The 22,389-nt window shown below is 36.1% G+C and overlaps 1 protein-coding gene across 2 annotated transcripts in view; it reads right to left on the bottom strand.

Moving 5' to 3' along the window:
- RBM25 (RNA binding motif protein 25) overlaps positions 1-22,389 on the bottom strand; it is a 51,111-nt gene that overhangs the window by 11,102 nt on the left and 17,620 nt on the right. For both annotated transcript variants that reach the window (XM_012656181.1, XM_012656182.1), the window contains exons 5-10: positions 18,396-18,453; positions 14,817-14,977; positions 8,579-8,764; positions 6,291-6,344; positions 5,961-6,044; positions 2,225-2,511 (exon numbers count right to left, since the gene is read on the bottom strand). In XM_012656181.1, coding sequence (XP_012511635.1) covers positions 2,225-2,511; positions 5,961-6,044; positions 6,291-6,344; positions 8,579-8,764; positions 14,817-14,977; positions 18,396-18,453 — 830 coding nt within the window. The remainder of the gene's footprint in view (positions 1-2,224; positions 2,512-5,960; positions 6,045-6,290; positions 6,345-8,578; positions 8,765-14,816; positions 14,978-18,395; positions 18,454-22,389) is intronic.

Genomic DNA, 22,389 nt, shown 5'->3' with positions numbered 1-22,389 from the left:
AGAGAGAGAGAGAGAGAGAGATAGAGAGACCAAAAACTCAGTCTACTGGCCAGGCAGGTGCGATGGCTCACGCCTGTAATCCTAGCACTCTGGGAGGCCAGGGCTGGAGGACTGCTTGAGCTCAGGAGTTCGAGACCAGCCTGAGCAACAGCGAGACCCTGTCTCTACTAAAAATAGAAAGAAATTAACCACCAAACAACTAAAAATAGAAAAAATTAGCTGGGCATGGTGGTACATGCCTGTAGTCCCAGCTACCTGGGAGGCTGAGGCAGGAGGATCCCCTGAGCCCAGGAGTTTGAGGTTGCCATGAGAGCTAGGCTGATGCCACAGCACTCTAGCCTAGGCAAGAGAGTGAGATTCTGTCTCAAAAAAAAAAAAAAAAAAAAAATTCAGTCTACTGTGTTTTCCCATAAAAACCAAAGGAAAGGACCACAATATACATTTTGAAATAATGTATATTTCAAACTCACAAGCCAGAATTTAGCATTCAGTTTCTGTAGAATTGTAAACGCATCAGAAAGATGTATTAATAATTCCACCCCAAAATTATGAATTGCATTCTAAAGTCAATGTTAATGCTTACTATGTCAGAAAACAAAACCAAAAACCTGAGTACACATTACAAAGTACTGAAAAACAACTAAATGATAATGAAATATTAATGAAATACTAAATACTAGTCAATCACATAACAGTATACAATACAAAAAAGGAAATTGGCTGGGTGCCATGGCTGACGTCTATAATCCTAGCAGGTGGGGAGACCAAAGGAGGAGGATTTCTTGAGCACAGGAGTTCAAGACCAGTCTGGACAACAGCAAGACTCTATTCTCTACAAAAAATTTGAAAATTAGTTAGTCATGGTAGCCCATGCTTGTAGTCCCAGCTACTTGGGAGGGTAAGACAAGAACACTGCTTGAGCCCAGGAGCTGATGGCTGCAGCGAGGCATGAGGATGTCACTGCAGTCTAGCCCAGGCAACGGAGTGAGACTGTCTCAAAAAAAAAAAAAAAAAAAGGAAAATTGTTAATTCCCAAAAGAATTAAGAAGGACTAATGAACATGTTAAATGTTAGTGATTCAAAGAATATACTGTTGGCAAACATGGAGACAAAGAGAATCTTGGTATGTTGCACAGATAAATTAGAACTATATGTATGAACACTGAAAGTTCTTAAATATTCAATTCACAGTGATAAAGCCAAACAGCAGAATATGTGTGTGTGTGTGTGTGTGTGTGTGTGTGTGTGTGTGTGTGTATAAAATGTCAGGGATCCAATTACATACACACATACAATACACTTTTTATGAATACATACGTCATGAACCTTTTAAAAGATTGACTTTTTGGAGAGACAGGGTCTCACTATGTTGCCCAGGTTGTTTTTCAAACTCCTGGTCTTAAGCAATCTTCCTGCCTATGCCTCCCAAATTGCTAGGATTATAGGCATGAGCCACTGGACCTGGACAAAAGTACTGACTTTACACATGTTAAATTCTTAATAATGGCTGTATCAGGGAAGGATGGAAGGTAAGGTTAATGACCACTAAAGACTGAACTTCCAGTTTCGGCAACATGGTGGATTAAAGTGGAAAACTGCAACACAGTAATATATATTTTAAAACCAGCTTTAAAAAAGGTGAGCTTTTCTCTCTTCTGTCCTTCTCCTCTTTTCTCTATTCCCTTATTCATTTTTGTTCTACTTCTTTCCTCAAGAATGATATGACTTATCAAAAGAATTCAATATAATTAACAAAAATTTTTAAAAAAAAAATAAAGTAAAAAGTGAAATTACCAGAAGCTACAAATACATAATAAGTTTAAAGCCAGGAAGATAAGTTGTGGCAGTCCAGTGGGCTACAGGACCAAATAAATACACCAGGAGTTAAAAGGAGTGGTGCTGGAGCTGACTTCTCAGTATATGGGACCTCAACGAAAGGGCAACTAGAAAAACTATCCACAAACCCAGAGAGACAGCAGGGAATCCTATCTGCCCAAAACAGAGTACATAGTTAGCTTGTGGGTCCTGGGTTTCTGTAAAAATTGGCCTCAGACAGAAGCTAATCACAGAGTTGAAAATTTTTACTTTCACCAATGTTATCCGTGTGTGACACTGTTATCTCTAAGGAAATTCTCTCATCACATAAATGCAAATGGTCCTACCGAGGGCTATCCTGTAGTTCTATTAAAGCTATAAGGAAACGGTAACTTCTATAAAGCCTTACCTCGATCGACTCCGATCCTTATTACGGTCTGAGCTCCTTTCTCTGTCCCGGTCACGATCTCTTTCTCGATCCCGATCTCGATCTCTCTCTTTTGTCCGGTCACGGTCCCTATCCCGTTCTCGTTCCCGCTCCCGTTCCTTCTCCTTTTCTCGTTCACGTTCTCTTTCCCTTTCTCGTTCCCGTTCTCGCCTTTCTCGTTCCCTTTCACGCTCCCTCTCTCTTTCTCTCCGTTCTTTCTCAATTTCCTGTCTTTCTTTTTCCTTTTTGCCTTTCTCTTCTTCCAGTTTCTAGAAACCAATAAAAGTACTTTTAGAGTTAACTCTGTAGCTCCACTATTGAGATTTTTCCCGGCGCAATGCCCAATACTGAGAACAAAAACACCAAACCACTGGTACTTTAATATTAAATACTTGTGGTTTAACTTGACAAATTAAACTGAATCAATCACAAGACTAGATAGATTTCGTGCAAAACCATATACTCTACACAGACCAGGAATCTCCAATCTTGGATGCTGGGAGATTGTGTCAAGTGTGGCTGACCAATCAATGACTATGTAATAACCAAAATGACCATGAGGAATGTAGTGGTTCACAATACTTTCTGTAAATACAATCACATGGCTAAAATTTAATTCTGCCCGTTATGAATTTCTGTAAATCAGGAAGACTATTGATGCTAATTATAACCTCAGATTCCCCATTACCTAAAGGTTACTAGTTAAGGATTTTAAAGGGCAGGTGGGGGAGGAGAGTCAGGTCACTGTAATGCAACTACATAATCTCTGCCCTCTGGTTTGCCCACCCTCCAAAAGAAACACAAGCTGAATTCAGCCAAAATCTGCCTTCTGATGTATGGTAACATTTACTCCCACCATGACAAGATGGACAGCCCACCAAATACAAAAAGTTCGAAAATCACTCACTTCAAGCAAAATGTAAATAATTGTAATATTTTCATTAAAAATATTTAAAAGCAATATATTTATGACCATTATGCCTGCAAGACAATAAAAATATATTTACAATGATAAATCCATCCTTGGAAGGAATGATTGTGTATTAACTTACAGATGCTGTGCTAGGACATGGATCGCCAACACTGGATTAACCTTGCCTACAAGCTATGTTTCTGGGAGGAAGAGCAAGTACATGGTTCACAAATAAACCAAATAACAATGTCAGACCAAGTTTGTACCCTGACAAGATTACCAGTGTACCACACGGTTTCTACGCAAACTAAGAAAAAAAAATTACCCCAAACAGGTAAAGCAAAACAAAACAAAACACATTTATCTCTTTGGTTCCATGTTTAGTTCCACCGAAATGAAATTTAAACTGCAATAATAAAATGTGCATTTTTCTTTTCTCAGTCATGTAAAGCATTTAAAACAACTTTAAAAAACAATCTTACCTGTTAGATACTCTTTCTCTTGCTCATGGATCAGAGAACTGATAGAGGATTATGAAAGAAAAGCTAATGTATGAGAGGTCAATATATTCAGCTGCTGTGCCAGTCTGTATCAAAGTAGAATGCAGGCAAAGCCGATACTGAATACATTGAAACTACGAAAGGAAGAAATAAGAAATGGTTGAAAGAGGACAGAAACTGAAAGCTATTAAAGGGGCAAAAATCTCATTTTTGAAACAGTTCTAATGAAACATAAAAATTTATATTGTAATATGAGGCTAGACTACATAAAACTTACCTCAGTGTCATACACTTATAAAGAAATTTATTTCTGAGATAATAGATACTTACAGATTATTTTAGCTCTTCCATATTAATTTCATTTGTAGAATTCCTCAATTTTTTTACTCTTGCTTATTCACTGTGCTACTTATATTTGCGATGTAAATAACAATTTGTTTCAGACCTCACTTCAAAAGTTTGGTTCTAAATAAACGAAAAAGTGAGCAAACCTAGTCCATACTAAATGTTTTTCTAAAAGATCATATATGAGATATATATATATATGTATGTGTGTGTGAATATATATATATATATAGCATATATATGTGTATTTTTTAAGAAAGACTGGAGAAAGAAAATGAAGTGAGCCTAAAGAGATGTAAGAAAGTAATGAAGAAGAAAGGGCAGATTAAAAAATCATAAATCTTACCTTATTCTCTCTTCAGACTCATCCGTGCTGTAAATGGACGCCCCCTGCCACGCTGATTCCCTGACAGTCCGTGGTTATTTAATAAACTCATACCAAAACATGCAAAGGTTCACTGAGCTCATTTTTTGTTACTAGAGTTTCAAACATCCCCTTTAATCACATCACCCAATAAAAAGAACTGTTTTTGGTTTCCATTTTGATTGTTTATTTTTAAAACACATTTTGGAAATTCAAAGCATTCCCCCCAGTGAAATAATACTAAGGCAGTGAAATGCCTGACAGATTCTCAAACTTTGAAGCAAACACATTTTAAATTAGTTTTTAAAAACATGATCTCCTCACAATTTAATAATAACATGACAGGGTTTAACAAATAAATAAAAATAAAAAGGGGGTAAACCACACACACAACTATATACCATTTTTAAGCTTACTCAGCCCTCAATTTGAACATTGTACAACCAAAAGTATTCCTCTGAAACTACTTCTCAAAGACCACCTTTTCAGCTCTCAAAATTTCTTTTGGGAGAATTACGCATTTGTGCTTTCAGACACATTTAATTTCTGAAAAAGCACTGTGTACATGAGATAGGGCTGGGCATCTGGATAATAAGTGTTCAGCAGCATTGATTCATTGGCAATAATTGTCAACTTGGGATTTTGAAAGCAATAAGAAAAAATAAGATTGAATAAAAAAGGAACACTTAACATTTCACTGAATTTAAGATCTCTCAGTCTATGAGTAAGAACCAGCAACACTTTATTACCTCTAACATCAAAATACATTCCATGCAATGTTTGCATATCACCATCTGTAAGCATCACCTTCAACACCAGCGAACATTCACAGATGCACTGTCTTCAAGAGAAGCTTTAAATAGGCAAAACTCGTGAGTGGGATTTACTATGCACAAAGACCCATTTCCAAGCCAGTTACCCCTTTGCATATTTTTCTGAGGGGGCATCCATAAATATAATAAAAAACAGAAGCTCATACTTACATCCTATTCCTTGTTACTTTCCAAGCTGAGAGTTTCATCTTGCATTAGTCACCATATGATCTCTATCATAATGGTGGGGGTCAATGAATAGATTAGCTTTATGGGAATTTACAGTTCTTCCATGCATCTAAAATTTGGTAAGTCTGGTAACCACTGACCTACTTTTAAAAATCTCCCCCACTCAACTCAAATCTATACAAATATAAACCTTAAATTTTAATCTCAGCTCTAAAGAAAAGGTTTTCCTAAGATTAAGTTAAATAACTGTCCCCAGAAATACACTACAGTGTATGTTATCCTGTTGCCCCCTTGAATCTAGTTTAACTCTGAACTTGATGTTTATGTTGAAATCTAAAGATAAAGTTAGCTTTTATTCATATTAAAGTGAGATGACTGCAGAGTAGTCAGTAATTGAAAAAACTAAGCACACTATGTCAAGGACCACTTTAATATGGTATTGGTCTTCTGTTTCTTTGTTTCTATCTATATATCAATTAAACCTATAAAATGCATTTAAAATTATATTCTAATGTAAGGTTGAATTTTTTGTCTGTTTGCTTTGGATTCTGTAAAAAGTCTAGATTGGTATCAAGTGAAAAAACAAGAATACTACCTTGTGTGTGTCTCTGAATTTGCTGATCTCTCGGGATATCAGGTCTCTTTTGTCTTCTTCCATTTCTATAGCATTTATATCCTCCTAAAAGACAAGAGGGGACAGGAGGGAATGAATAAAGATCAATCTACATCAACATAAAAAGTTAAATGGTAGATATTTTGCACAGGTCATACAAAATATATAAGTAAATAAATAAATAAAACACATCTATAGTAACAAATCTAACAACTTGAAGTTAAATAGTGAAAAATCAGATAGACAAGAAACACAAAACTGGCAATTAGCAGTGAAACACAGGTATTGTCAAAGCCTACAATTTAAACGAACCTTAGTGATGAGTGGATAAGGGATCAGTGGGGCCACTGGAAATCGGCGGAAAATCTGCGGAAAAACCGACAAAGATTAAAAAAACAAAAACAAAGCTCACGCTACTCTGCAAAGCAATGCTCTATACATTTATACTGTGAACAATATAGTACTTCTTATATTTTCTTGATTTCAAATTATTTGATGGTAAATATGATTTCGCTCTTTACAATTACCCACCACCTCCTCTCCAACACCCCCACAAACAATGGAATAAGGAGAGCATTGCAGAATTTCTCCCTCATCTCCTCTAAGATACAGGAAACAATCATACCAACAAAATTTACCTATAATTCCTGCCACAGGGCAAGATTTTTCATCCTCTACTCCCAACCCAAATCGAATAAATGTCTAGTTATTCTTCTCCTTTCCCATTAATGGAGGAAGAAGAAAAAACGAACCCTACAAGCCTCCATTACCTTACACCTTACTGACCCTACTAAATCCCATTTCTAAGAGACTGCACCTCACCAGACAGATTTTTATTACCAAATGAGGAAGAATAAGCCAAGTTATAAAAATGTATTTAGCCATAAAGAAAACTGAAGATGGCCTAAAAAAAGCCCTGATAAAAAAATAATATGAACTGTCGCTACCCCTTGATAACTAATCATAACATATATTCTTTATAGTACTTTTCAATGACCTACACAATCCACTAAATACATCCAATATTTTTAAAGAGCACTCCCCATAATTTCTCTAAGTTTATCCAAAGGCAATGGGTGTAAGAAAACCAAACATTTGCTGTCAACCTGGACTCCCTACTATCAATTAGCTTAGTCTGAAGAAGAGGCAGCATTCAATTTACTGAGGAGGATTGTTTCAACTTGTGCTCCTCTTTCACAGTCCTCCAGTTTAATGTTTGATACCATTACTGTCCACGGAGGAAATAAGACATGGTCTCAAAAGGAAAGGCAGCTAAACATTAAAGAATGGTGGAAATCGTCAGTGAATGAGACCTGGTTTCTGGCTTAGAGACAAAACAACCATAATTAGGGAGTAAAGCAAAATAAGGCCAAATATGTTGTGTTAAAACAAAACAAAGCGGCCGGGCGCGGTGGCTCACGCCTGTAATCCTAGCTCTCTGGGAGGCCGAGGCGGGCAGATTGTTTGAGCTCAGGAGTTCGAAACCAGCCTGAGCAAGAGCGAGATCCCGTCTCTACTAAAAATAGAAAGAAATTAATTGGACAACTAAAAATATATAGAAAAAACTAGCCGGGCATGGTGGTGCATGCCTGTAGTCCCAGCTACTCGGGAGGCTGAGGCAGGAGGATCGCTTGAGCCCAGGAGTCTGAGGTTGCTGTGAGCTAAGACGACGCCACGGCATTCTAGCCCGGGCCACACAGTGAGACTCTGTCTCAAAAAAAAAAAAAAAAAAAAAGAAAGAAAAACAAAACAAAGCAAAACACAACACTTTACCCCTTATTATCAGTTCCTACTTCATCACTATTCAAAGTTTTTGTTGTGGTGGTTTTTTTTTTTTTTTTTTAAACTTAATTTAGTCCACGAATAAGTGTAAACCTCCATGCCAGAGCATCCCAAAATATATAACAGGAACATTTTGGTCAGAAAATTAGGAAGTTTGTTGGTAAAACACAGTCAAATTAGGATTCTATACACACTATATGCGTGTGTGTACACACACACACACACAGTCGGCCCTTAGTATCCATGGGGGATTAGTTCCAGGACCCCTCCCTAAAGACATCAAAATCCATGCATGTTCCAGTCTTTTATACATTAATAAAATAGCATATAACCTATGCACATCATTCCATATATTTTAAATCATCTCTAGATCACTTAATAATATCTGATACAACCAAATGTAATATAAATAGCTGGTATACGTTGATTTTTATTTGTATTATTTTCTACTGTTGTACTGTTATTTTTTTTCCCCCCTAAATATTTTAAAGTCCAAGTTGGTTGACTCTACAGAGGTGGAAGCCACATAAGGAGGGCTGACTGTGTATACATATTTTTCTGTAAATATATATTTTACAGTACTTTTTCATGGTATATAAAACACTTCCAATATTTTTTAAATTATAGTCCTTATAATTTCTCTTAAGTATATCCAAAAGAAATAAGTGTAAGAGAACCGAACATTTTCTTTCAACCTGTATATTGTTATAGACCCTAGTTATTCTATCTTCCCTTCAAAAGTTAAAATATAATCAAGGCATCAGAGTGACATCATAAAAAATAAATTGTAGAAATGACTGTGTTGTCAGAACACATACGTCCTCCTTCTTCTCCTTCTTCTTCTTCCTGGGATGAGAGTCAGATTCCTGTGAGGGGGCATTTAGCTCACTGGAGTATTCACGTATTAAAACTTCAATGGCCCCTTTAATCATCTGATCTCTTCTCTTTGTTTCTTCATCTAAGGCTTCTTCATCATCGTTACTGACAGTTTCTGGCCTGGCATTCTTAAAAAACATGGCAAATTCAGGAAGAAGAAAAATCAAGAGGGAAAATGAAAATCATTCTAAAACAAGTTAATAAACAAAGCAAACATGTTTTCTCCAAAATATCTCCATAGTCCTATTAAATGCAGAACTGGTTTTGTTCTTAACTTCACAAACTAAGCTTCATTTGTTTTACTTTGTTTTTTCCTCGGGTACTAGCACTTTTTTCATTTTTCTTCTTTCTTCCTTCCCTTAAAAGCTAAAATCCTGGCCCCCCAACCAGATATAAAAACATTAAATCACAGGACTAGCACACTAAACAATATACCTGCAAAGCTTTCACAATTTTTCAGATTGTCTTGCTCAATAATAGCAAACTAATGATAATTACTAACTATATTTACTAATTCATTCATTCTTGCAAAGACATTCAACAGTTGAAAATTTAGTCATGTAATAAAAGCAAAATACAATTTTAAGTATGCTATGATAGCCACCATATAGAATGAGCAAAAGTATATATGTAGGTTAAACAAACAAAATAAGAAAAACACTAGATAGATATATATATCAAAAATGCAAGAATTGGAGAAGTTAGGAGCTGAAATGAAGGCTTCTTTTTTGCCCCACTGGTTTTTACGAGTTCTTATAACGCAGGAATACCACTTTTAAAAGCATACGCTTATACACTAAGGGATCAACTCTAATATCTCCCACTCCATGAGTTACACATCTAACATAAAAAAATAAAAACACACGTAACACATGTAAATTCATGTAACGCTTCTCACAAATAAGTAACTGATTATTTGTGGGACTTTTTTATTGATCCTTTTTTTTTTTAAGAGACGAGGTCTTGCTATGCTGCCCAGGCTGGATTCGAACTCCTGGGCTCAAGCGAGATCCTCCTACCTCTGCCTCCCAAGCAGCTGGGAATAATAGTCCTTTACGAGAAGAAGTCTAGATTGTTAACTCTGTCTCTGTGGAGAAAAAAAAATTACTGGCTTCTAATGTAATGCTATTCTTGTGCATATCCCAAAATACTTAGGAATTTACTTGGTAAACATATACTGTGCACATTTTTAAAAATATATACAAAAACCACATTCTTGCAAATAAATGCCAGGCTCTAAGTCATAATGCATGCAACTCTATTCAAGGTGAGTTTCATGCCTTGTGGCTACTTAACAATATAACCTAGCAGTGATTTCATAACTCAACCGTCAGTATTCTGAAAGCTGTCTCCAATGGATGCATATTCAACAAGTATCTCTTAAGTTGATGTGCTCAAAAATTCTTATTAAGAATATAATGTGTGAAAGACACTGCCCTAGAGGACTTAAAATTCAAAATTGAAAAAAGAGACAACCCTGCCCTCAAGCAATTCCACTACAGGGTAAGAGATGGGTTATGATACAGATAACTTCAATATAAGGCATTATGTGGTATTATAACCACTCTAAATTAGTTTCTTACTTTCTCAAACCTGCTTCTTCATCCAATCTTCTTGTAACCAACTTTCTACTTGGCATCTTGGATAAAGACAAGATGCTTTACCTGAGATATAACTGAACTACTAAAATTATTTACCAGCAGTATAGTAAAGTAAAATTACACTGATGTTGTCCTTTCTTATTTTAAATCAATAATATATCACAATAAGGTCTTTAATTTATACACATCTAAAATTCCTTCAGTGATACCCTGCTTCCCCCAAGGTTTATAATGAAAAAGAGTTAACCCTCCAATAATAACCTGGCACTGAAACCTTACATCTTGAGGCACATATGGCTATTTCAACCCAAATTCTCAGCTGTTGAGACCTTAATTCTAAATTATAAAAATATACTTTATTAGAAAGCCTTCAGTTTCTCTTTGGCATATCCCCTGCATTCTGAATTCCTTTCCCTGAGCCACTCTTATCTCCATACTTTTCTAAGCATAGGGATAGAAGTGGGGTTGTAATTCCAAAGGCTTACTCATAAAAAATAACCATAGCCCCTAAGTTTATTACCCTCCATTGTAAACCACAATTTAAATATCAATATGGCTATTTTACCTGAATTAGAAATAAAGCATTTAGAATGAATTAATTCACATCACCTTTCAAATGAATAATTGCCCCTCAATCTACATTTTCAAAAGGAAAGCTTATTAGCCCAAATCTCTTAACTGATTGATAATGTAAGAAAAACAAAAATAACCTGATATGTTACTGAAGGAAAAGCTATTTTTGGTTAAAGAGATCATTCCACAGGGTTTCCAAGTTTCATCTAAAGCTGTATCTCTGGGTCTTCAACCATAAATGATTTGTTGATTTCCAGTTTCTTATATTTCAGAAACCAGAAAGCATATTTAGTAATACTGGGTAGCAAAAGGTGAATGGTTTAGCTGTACAAGTGGCTGATAGAAATCAACTGATTATGCAGCTGTAGTTGTGTGGGTAAAAGTGAAAAAATAAACAAATAAATAAATAACAAAAAAAAGAAATCAACTGATTTTCTGAGACGTTTATGTGGCCTGCCTATTTGGCTCTTTTCAGAAGAATTAAAAGTTTTAACAGTAAAGCTAATAGTTGTGAAGTTAAACAGTTCTTCTGGGCTCATTCTTTGGCACATTGATTTCTGGAGTTCAAAACAAGAACCTTTTTGAGAACTTAGCAAATGTAGTTCTTCCGAGAAAATGCAGACTCAACAAGACTAATTTCCAGGCAAAGATGTTCACTCGGAGCATCTGTCTTCTATTAGAATGTAATGCTCTTTCTGAAAATATCTGTATTTGTAATGCTCTTTCTAGAAAATATCTGTATCTCCAACAAGCATCAGAGTTCATTCTTGAATGTATGGTTAAAAACTAGAACTTATGACAATCAAGCAGATACATCTTCTCCTATGCTATTATTGCTAAACAGTCACAAAGCCATAGGACATGGACTAGATTATAGCATGGCCACCTCAAATGAAATGCTTCTAGGAAAGGTCAATAAGAAATGGAAAGAAAAGCAATTTGTAGTTGCTTCTACAAATTCTGCAAAATTTAAATAAAATTTTTCATCAAGTCATATGATAAAGCACATGATTCCTCCTAAAATTCTGTATCATAAAAACTATCTACTCTCCTAGACAAACTCACATTTCTCTCAGTCAGTGAGAACTATACAGCTAATTGTGTTTTCTCGTCTGCCTGGAAGTCAGGAAAATGTCTGGATAAAGTAACACATAGGTTCAAAATGTTTCTTTCTCCTATCATCTACCTAAGTAAATTACAGCGTTCTAAATTTCCCCAACTAATCGACAATAAAGGAGAATGAACAAGCACTCTCTCATATTTTATCTTGAAATTTCATAGCAAATCTGCAATCTACCCTACTATATAGTTATATTTGCTTAAGTTAATTGAAAAAAATTTATATTAGATAAAATTGTCCAATTTTTTAAATGTATATTGTTGAGTAAAATTGACATTGCAGGAAAATATGCCATGTTTATCCTGTGACTTCAAGTACCTTTGGGCACAATGTAAAGTACACCTAGAAAACATACATATAACATTTGGAACAATAAAACATATAAGTGATGTCTGTTAATTGTTTTAATTTCATTTTATCTGAAATAATTGTTCTGTATGTTTTTATTGAAGGTGGTTTTTCTTGAAGAAACATATAAACAGATTTAAAGTGTGGTTACTCTGGCTGATGATTACAAATAAAATTCAAAGACATACAACTGTGTACTTCCTTATTTATATATAGTGATTTACTTCATTTTCAGAGTTTTTTAGTATACCATTTGCAGATGCTACAAATTAAACCGCCTCACAAACCAATCATTAAATCCAATAAAACAGTGAGTCTTAGAAAACTAGGTAACTTTGAAGACACTGATTCCATCCTTTCTTTCTTTTTCTTTTTTTTTTTTTTTTTTGAGACAGAGTCTCACTCTGTTGCCCGGGCTACAGTGCCATGGCGTCAGCCTAGCTCACAGCAACCTCAAATTCCTCGGCTTAAGCAATCCTCCTGCCTCAGCCTCCTGAGTAGCTGGGACTACAGACATGCACTACCATGCCCGGCTAATTTTTCCTATATATTTTTAGCTGTCCAGATAATTTCTTTCTATTTTTAGTAGAGACGGGGGTCTCACTCTTGCTCAGGCTGGTCTCGAACTCCTGACCTAAAGCGATCCTCCCGCCTCGGCCTCCCAGAGTGCTAGGATTACAGGTGTGAGCCACCACACCCGGCTGATCCTTTCTTTCAGATAAGTGCTCAGTTACCTACCACAGCAAGGAAAATCTGAAAATACTTGTTGCAAACATTTCTGTTTTCTTAAGGTTTTAGTGATGTGATAGGCAATACTGTTCATTTGAGATACAATTTATATTCCACAGAAATTATATTTTATTAATATAATTTTCTTATGAAGCTGAGTGTGGACAGTAAGGCGAATAACATAACTGCAACTGTAAATAAATGCTCGTTCCATTCTTGCTGTATGCAAGACACTGTCCTGGGTGCTGTAGAGGTACAAGAACAAATAAGAGTCCATGAACTTATTGCCCTTTCTACTTGTAATTAGAGATTCGGGGTGAAGGAGGATATGGGAATGAGAAAGGTTACAAAAGGCTATGACAGAAAGAAATATAAACAATATGTGCTACAAAAAAGACTAACATACATCTGCAAATTTATATGGGAAGAGAGGAACTGAGGGTAGGGTTAATGAAGGCTGTATGAATCAAGAGACATATTAATTATAACTGTGGATAGAATTCTAACAGGAAGCTTGGATGGGCAACAAAGACACGAGAAGCCAGCAAAGCAAAAAGGGAGTCTGGTAGGGTTACATGGACTGGTACATGGAGAGGGAGGGAAAGAGGAAGCTAAAAAAGTGGACTGGAGCAAGCCTTGAGTGCCATGCTAAAAATATGGGCTTTATTTTTTAAGAAATCCAAAACCATTAAGGATGGATTTGACATAATTAGCAAGAGTCTGACAAAATTTTACTTATGTTTTAGAAACTTAGTAGTGTAACAGATTAAACTAAACACAGGGAAATCAGGTAAGGAATCAGTAAAAGTCCAAGGAAAGACAGAATTAAGTGGGCAAAAAAGCTATTTATAAAACAATACTTAAAATTCAATCCTGTTTTTATGAAAGGAAAACAAATTCACATATTCCAGTTAAACTGTATTCATTTACCCAGAGAAAACTTCTGGAAGAACATAACAATCAAAATGTCTACAGTGTTTACTTATGATGATGGGATTATGGGTGGCATTTAATTTCTTATTTATACTTTGCTTAATTTTTGAGGTTTTTTTGTTTCCTTTACAAAGACCATATAATGTGTTTATAAAAGGGAAGAGGGACATGAAAGCTATTTCTATTTTGAAAGATACTCAAAGTTTGATGAGAGCAAAAGGCTACTCTCGATTTTTTTCTTTTGGGAGCAGAAGATGATAATACATCTATCTTGGAGTTGTTCAGTTTAAGGTTCCAAAAAGGAACTAGGAAGAGGAAATCAGGAAATAAACACTCAAGTTTTAGCTATATTTTGTTTGTTGAGAGGGGATGATAATGCACACGTTACAACACAACATACAAAAATTTCCTTTGCTTTAGCTTTACTTAATATAAGCCTGAATAAAGCCATCTAGCTGAGGAAAGGAAATAAAACTTATTTTCATTCATCTCAGAATCTGGGTACTTCTAAAAGAGAGGGCAACTAATAGAAATTGTGTAGGTTGAAATATTTTGTACTTACTTACAAAGCTGCCTTAATGAATAAGCTCTGTTTGGAATAGTCTGTACCAGTGTTTTCTCTGGCAAGTTAACCTTGTCCAGCCTCCCTTACTACCTTCATCCCAACCTGGAACAAGCAAACCAACAGTCATCCACCCACTGTGGGTAGACAAAAGGCTTAAAATAACTACAAACTATAAAATACCCTCCTGCATTTAAGCCACAAGCACATATTATGATGATCTTGTGAAGCCCCATATTAGATTCATTTATTGAAAAGTATTTACATTGAAATAGCACAGCTGGCCTAAACAAATAATACTACAGAAAACATACCCCATTAGAAGCTTTCTTCTTTGCTTTCCATTCATCCAGCTGTGCCTTTGTCTTTGCATCAACTTTAACAAGTAGCTTTTTCTCTCCAATCTGCAGATCATGCAACAATCTGAGTGCACGGAGGGTTGATTCAGGCTCCTTATACTCACAGAATCCGAAGGCTAGCAATGGATGTAAAGAATTAGTGAGATATCGATACAATTAGGAAAAATTAAAAATTATGGAAAACTAAAATCACCAGAGACCACATGTTAACAATTACTCAAGTTGTCACTCCACCCCTGTCCTTCAATTCCCTTTGATAACCATTTCACTTTCGGCACCTTCAAACAACCAAAAGAAAAAGAAAAAAGATAGAAAAACAGTAACGGGAAAAGAAGAAAAATTAAAATTAGGCAAATTGCTACTTATTAGAATTTCATGATTAAAATGATTCTTTTGGGGGGGGAGACAGAGTCTCCCTCTATCAGCCCGTCTAAATTACAGTGCCATCAACATAGCTCACTGCAGCCTCCAGCTCCTGGGTTCAAGCAATCCTCCTGCCTTAGCCTCCCAAGTAGCTGGGACTACCAGGGGACATGACAACACTGGCTGGTTTTTCTATTTTTAGTAGAAGAGCCTTTTGCTCTTGCTCAGGCTGGTCTCCAACTCCTAAGCTCAAGCAATCAATCCTCCCACTTCTCACAGTGCTAGGATTATAGGCATGAGCCACTACACCCCACCTGAAATGATTCTTAATTACTTCATGAATTGATTCCATCCAGACTTCCTAACAGTCACAAATAAGAATAGATTGCTTGAACCTAAATATAAAGCACTTTTTAATTCTGAGATGTTAAATTACAAAATTAGTGATCTTTTATTCTAGGTACCTATTTTTTTTCTATATTTCATTTTATAACTAGTCAATCTCACTATTAACATAGCTTTAGACCAAAAGTGGTTATTAAAACAAAATTAAGACACGTGTGGTGGCTATCGCTTGTAGTCCCAGCTACTGCGGAGGATGAAGCAGGAGGATGGCTTGAGCCCAGGAGTTTGAGGCCAGCCTGAGAAACATAGTGAGATACTGTCCCCTTAAAAAAAAAAAAAAAATTAAAAAGCAATCAAAAATTTTTAAATTAAACAAATGAATCTAAATATGTATACAGTTAATGACACAATCACAGAGAGAGGAACCATTTTGAGTGATATTGAAACAGCAAATTTGACCACACATTTTTAATCACAAAAAGACCTGCTCCCTAAAAAGGTAACTTTCAGGCCAGGCGTGGTGGCTCATGTCTGTAATCCTAGCACTCTGGGAGGTCGAGGCAGGCAGATCATTTGAACTCAGGAGTTCGAGACCAGCCTGAGCAAGAGCGAGACCCTCGTCTCTATTTAAAAAAAAAAAAAAAAAAGGGCAAGAAATTAGCTGGATAACTAAAAATATATAGAAAAAAATTAGACGGGCATGATGGCGCATGCCTGTAGTCCCAGCTACTCGGGAGGCTGAGGCAGAAGGATTGCTTAAGTCCAGGAGTTTGCGGTTGCTGTGAGCTAGGATGACGCCATAGCACTCCAGCCCGGACAACAGAGTGAGACTCTATCTCCAAAAAAAAAAAACAAAAAGTAACTTTCAATAATCGTATTGTTAATGACAGAACTGGTAATACTAGTCTGAAACTGTCCTATGTGTGAGATAAAGCAAGTAAGTAATTACTTAATATTCTATCATCCCCAGTGTCCTTGAAACTTAGGATTCTCAGTGTGAGAGAAATATGAAAGAAGAGGTTAAATTAAAACCTTTTGGTCCTGATTCTGATTTAGGAATCAGGGGGAAACCTAAAAACAAACACCAAACCACTGTTGCACGATGAGTGTACCTAATGCCAAGATTATAATTTTCAAAATAATTTTCCAAAGCTCCTTGGAGAACTGGCTGATTCCAAGTCTGGAGCTGAAAAAGTACTAGATGAGCTTGGAACATCTTGTCATATCAGGTAACAAGGAAACTATCAAAGGCAATTAGGGTCATGTCAAAACCACCTGCAAAGGCAGATAAAAGCTTTAATAGAAGTAAAAACTACAATTAATCCATATTAAATATAATAACATTAAATATGTTTCAATTCACAAATTCCAAATGATTTAAAAGGAAAAAAAAAAAGAGCTGGGCAAGGTAGCTCACATCTATAATCCCAGCACTCCGGGAGGCCGAGGTGGAAGTATCATTCCAGCTCAGGAGACCAGCCTGAGCAAGAGCAACACCCCGTCTCTACAAAAAATAGAAAAAAAAATTAGCCAGGTGTGATGGCGCACACCTGTAGTCCCAGTTACTAGGGAGGCTGGATCACTTGAGCCCAGGGAGGTTGCAGTGAGCTACGATGACACCACTGCACTCTAGCTTGGGTGACAGAGCAAGATTCTGTCTCAGGAAAAAGAAAAAAAAAAAAAAAATCCACAGGGAGCTAGAGAACTCTGAGGACACCAGCTCATTCTCTTGAAAGATAAAAAGAAGGCTGGGCGCCGTGGCTCACGCCTGTAATCCCAGCACTCTGGGAGGCCGAGGTGGGTGGATCATTTGAGCTCAGGAGTTCGAGACCAGCCTGAGCAAGAGCGAGACCCCATCTCTACTAAAAATACAAACAAATTAGCTGGACAACTAATATATAGAAAAAATTAGCCGGGCATGGTGGCTCATGCCTGTAGTCCCAGCTACTCAGGAGGCTGAGGCAGAAGGATCACTTGAGCCCAGGAGTTTCAGGTTGCTGTGAGCTAGGCTGATGCCACAGTACTCTAGCCTGGGCAACGGAGTGAGACTCTTGTCTCAAAAAAAAAAAAAAAAAAAAAACAACCAAAACCAACAACAAAAAAAATTGACATTGGAGAAAAATGGACATTGGAAAAATGGTTAATGATAGGAAAAACAGTTAATTTTCTTAGTCCTTATGTGTATTTTGGATATGATTTTTAAAGCCCTTATGTTTTAGAGATACATATTAAAGTATTTATACACAAAATCATCTGGTGCTTGAGATTTGCTTTAAAATAACATAAAGAGGAAGAAATTGATAGGGTACAGAAGAAATACAATTGGCCATGAGTTGATACACCTAGGTGGTGAATAAATGGGAATTCATCACACTATTCTAATTTTATGTATGTATGAATTTTTCCATAATGAAGTTAAAAAAATTATATCAAACAGGTGTTTCTACCAACAAGTATGAAAAGTACAGTTTGCATTCAAGAGTAATGGGCTATCTGATTATCTTTTCTCCTGCTCTCTTCCTAAGTTCTAATTGTTCCATCTTGATCATATAGTACTGCTGAGACAAAAAGGACTTTTTCAAATATAAGAAACCAGTTAATCTAAGGAATTTTAATTTCTTCCTCTCCTTTCACCTTCCTGTTACATTTCCACCTTCTAATCTCAACTCTCAGCCAACACCATCCCAACTGCCTTTTAATCCTACTCCAGTAAAAAAGGCAAAGAGTGCTAAGGAAAGAGTTGTTAAGGACAATGAAAGTAAATCATGCAAAGTGATTTAAGCATACGGGTTAAAGTGATCAACAAACAAGGAAAACATGACCTACCTTGAAGTTTTCCAGAAGCACCTTGTACTCTCTTCCAGCTCAAGACCAAACCACATTTCTGGGGAGGGGAGGGGAAATCATTACATTTAACAAACTAAAATAATTTTTAATGAAAATAAGAGCACAATTATATTCCCACTGGGGGAAAAAAAACAAAGCATAGAAGTAAAAAAAGAAAAATTGTTACTAATGTTATCAAAAAAATTTTAAAAGAAATTTAAGATCACATCAGTAATTTAGTTAAAATTCTCCTAATTCCCACAAACTTATATGAAAGAAATGTGTAACAAATCATTGTAAGGAAAACATAAATTCCTACTGATTCTTCATTTGCAGAAAATCCCCTATTTTCCAATAAATTAAAAGCATTACAGCATTATTATTATTATCTTCTTTTTTTCCGAGACAGAGTCTTTCTTTGTCACGTGGGGTGGAGTCCCATGGCATCAGCCTAGCTCACAGCAACCTTAAACTCCAGGGTTTAAGCAATCCTACTGCCTCAGCCTCCCGAGCAGCTGGGACTACAGGCATGCGCCACCACACCAGCTAATTTTTCTATTAGCCACTTGAGGTCAGGAGTTGAAGACCAGCCTGAGTGAGAGTGACACCCCATCTCTACTAAAAATAGAAAAAATTAGCCCGGCAACTAAAAATAGAAATAAAAAATTAGCCAGGCATGGTGGCTAACACCTGTAGGCCCAGCTACTTGGGAGGCTGAGGCAGGATTCCTCGAGCACAGGAGTATGAGGTTGCTGTGATTGAGGCTGATGCCTTGGCACTCTAGCCCGGGCAACAGAGTGAGACTCTGTCTCAAAAAACAAACAAACAAAAAAAAATTCTGAAATGGAAAATTGAAAAGAAAAGGGACTTAGGTCAATCCAGGAAATTCAACATCCAAATAAAAAGAGTTCCTGAAGAAAAACAGTAAAGAGAATTACCAAATAATAGCCAAAGAATTTCTCCAGAAAAGAGAATACAAGTCTCCAGAACGAAATGGTCCACCAAGTGACTGACACAATGATATAAGAAAAATTTTAAAACCCAACAATCAACAGTGAAATTTCACACAATCAGGAATTAAAACTTCGAATTAGTGAAATCCAAACTGGGAGAGACATTCTAGACAGTAACAGGTCATATACAAAGAAGATTCAGACTGCTACTGGACTTCTCAAAACCAGCATTAGATGACACAACACAATGAAGCAATACTTTCAATGTGAGCAAAATAAACTTCAACATAGAATTCTATATCTGGGTAAACTACTAATCACATGAGACAGAATAATAAGCATTTTAGGTTTAGATTCTAAAAATTTACCAACCGCATGCCCTTATATATCATGTATGTATCACAAATCGATGATGTATTATAGCCACATACACAGCAAGCTTCTGTATGTCAGCAAAAGAGCAAGATGTGGGATCCAAAACATCCAACAGAGATACACAGCACAACTGGTAGGGGTAAAGAAAAAAAAAAAAAAAAACCCAAAACATCCAACATAGGAGAGCAATAAGGAGAATACGAGGAAGACAGAATAAATCCCAGGATGAACAGCTGAGAAGAACAGAGGGATCTGGCACGAAATCTCTAAAAAAGAAGGGAAACTGATAGCTTTCTTCAAACATTTTAGTAATTGGAGAAAAAAGGGCAGGTGTAAGGCAAAACTGATGGAAAAGTTTGAAAATTTTAATACATTTACAGAAAATCATAAACATGAAAGAATAAAGCAATTAATAATCTCTCAGGGAGAGCAAATAGTTGTACAAGAAAAGAAATGCAATCCTTGTACATGACTTCGTTTTGGCAAAACTATTTACCAGTCATAATAGTTATAACAACACTGATAAACAATTTTGTCAAATTGTGAAACTGGGGAAAGGAGACTGGGGCATATAAAAGAGTTCAGGCCTCATCTACCATAATAACAAGTCAATAGATAAGAGCAAAAGTATAAAGAGAGGACAAATCAAAACAGGAACAAGATATTTCACATCTATCAGATTAACAACTAATTTAAGAGTCTAAACACAAAGTGTTAAATAAGATATACAAGAATGGAAACTTAGACACTCCTGCAGTAAGTATAAATTGGTATAACCACTTTGCAAAATATTGGCATTATCTTATAAAGCTGAAGATAAGCATACCCTAAGAATCAGGAATTCTACTCCTAAGAGAACATACGTAATTTTTTTCACATACACCTAGGAAGACATGTATCAGCAGCAAGAATACAGAAAAACAAGAAGATTGCCAGAAGCAGAGAGGAGCAAACATATTTCTACATTTGAACACCTTATGACTCTCCTGGATTCCATTATGGTACTCTAAGTGCTAGTTCTCTGCAGACCCTGGATTAGGCCCTGTGGCAGCAGTAAAAATAATCTCAGGAGAAAACTCGGGAATAAAAATGGAGTCAGACTTTAGAATAAAATTACTAGAACCCTCCCAGAAGTATAGGAGAAAAATGAAACCAAGAAACCAGAAAACTGGTTTAATGAAGCAATTAAAACTCAGAGTGCCCAGAAGATCCCAGAAGTTTCCTAAAAGAGTACGAATTTCTTAAATGTGACAAGAAAGACGAATCATGAACTGTCTAAAGCAACTGCTCACCGCCTGAAACAGAGTGGCATAAGGAAGAGCAGGCAACAATGTCTCCAACGGTGCAGCATCCATAACTGCACTACTCATGAGGCCAACCAGAAGTCAAGGAGTTAACCCTGGCCCTGTCCCTATGGGGAGGCCCAACAAAGGATTCTGTGATACAGACACAACAACATCTTTGAAGGTGCTCTCTGTGCAGACGGGTCATCCTTCCAATTCCTGAGTACCAGCCCAGGTCTGTACCATCCCTGTTCACCTTGAGGAACTGTGGTACAATTCGCCATCCCACCACCCATGTTAATCAGGAAGGATCCTCAGGTACCCAGATGGAAGCCCTAGAACATGAACCCTCCATGGTCAGCTCCATGTCTGTTTCCTGTCCTTCTCCCAAGCAGCTCCCAACACCCAACAGCAGCAGTCAACTTCTTTTGACTCTGATCCCAATCTTAAAAACAATTAGAACCTGGATTCTAATTCTGTCTGAAAGACAACAGAATAGCAGGGGTGCATGACTCCTTCCTCTCCCAGCCTAATGTAATGACAGTCAATTGTGAAATAAATGAATGACCATGAAAAAAACAGTAATAAAGCAAAACATAATATCGAAAACTGGAAACAATGCATACGAACATCAACAGAAAATTAAGAATTTATGGTGTATTTCTATAACACAAAGTATACAACAGTGAAAAGTATATAAACTAGAGCCACATATATGCTAGGTGGAAAAAAGGAAACTGTGGAGGAATACAGAATTAAAACTTATATATTCTTATGAATATATAATATGTAATTAAAGATAAAAATATGCACAGCAATGCTAAACACGAAATATAGGATGGTAGATTATGTCCTGGAAGAGAAAGAAGAAATGGGAATTAGGGCTTTTAATTGTAGTATTTTATTTCTTTGGAAAAAAATCTGAAGCTACCATCATAAAATATTAAGGTTTGACGAAGCTGGGTTTTATGAGTGTTTATTTTCTAAACATTTAATGCAGATCTCACAATTTACAAAAAGCAAATGACCATAATGTACATTACTTATAAATCAAAGAAGGAAAAGATTTAAAAATAACTTCTCTAAGAAATGGTGGCAATTAAGGAGGGAGTACAGGAACTGTTATTTTTTCATTATAAAATTAGGCAGCATTATTTCACTTAATAATGTGCATGTATCACCAAGATAAAATTTTTAAAGCGAAGACAACAAAGAAAATCAATAACTACCAAATCTAAAGAATTTATTATTATACCTGCTCAGAATAAAAACTTTAAAAGGAATCAGTCAATCATCATTAGATGCTAAAACTGTTTTAAACGTTACTGGGAGAAAGGACTCATGTAGTCTTTTTTTTTTTTTTTTTTTTTTTTTTTTTTTTTT

Source organism: Propithecus coquereli, unplaced genomic scaffold (genome assembly GCF_000956105.1).
Source record: "Propithecus coquereli isolate 6110/MARCELLA unplaced genomic scaffold, Pcoq_1.0 Scaffold5, whole genome shotgun sequence".
Classification (NCBI taxonomy): Eukaryota; Metazoa; Chordata; class Mammalia; order Primates; family Indriidae; genus Propithecus; species Propithecus coquereli.
Note: the sequence above shows the minus strand (reverse complement) of the source record. Positions and strands in the feature narration are given on the sequence as shown.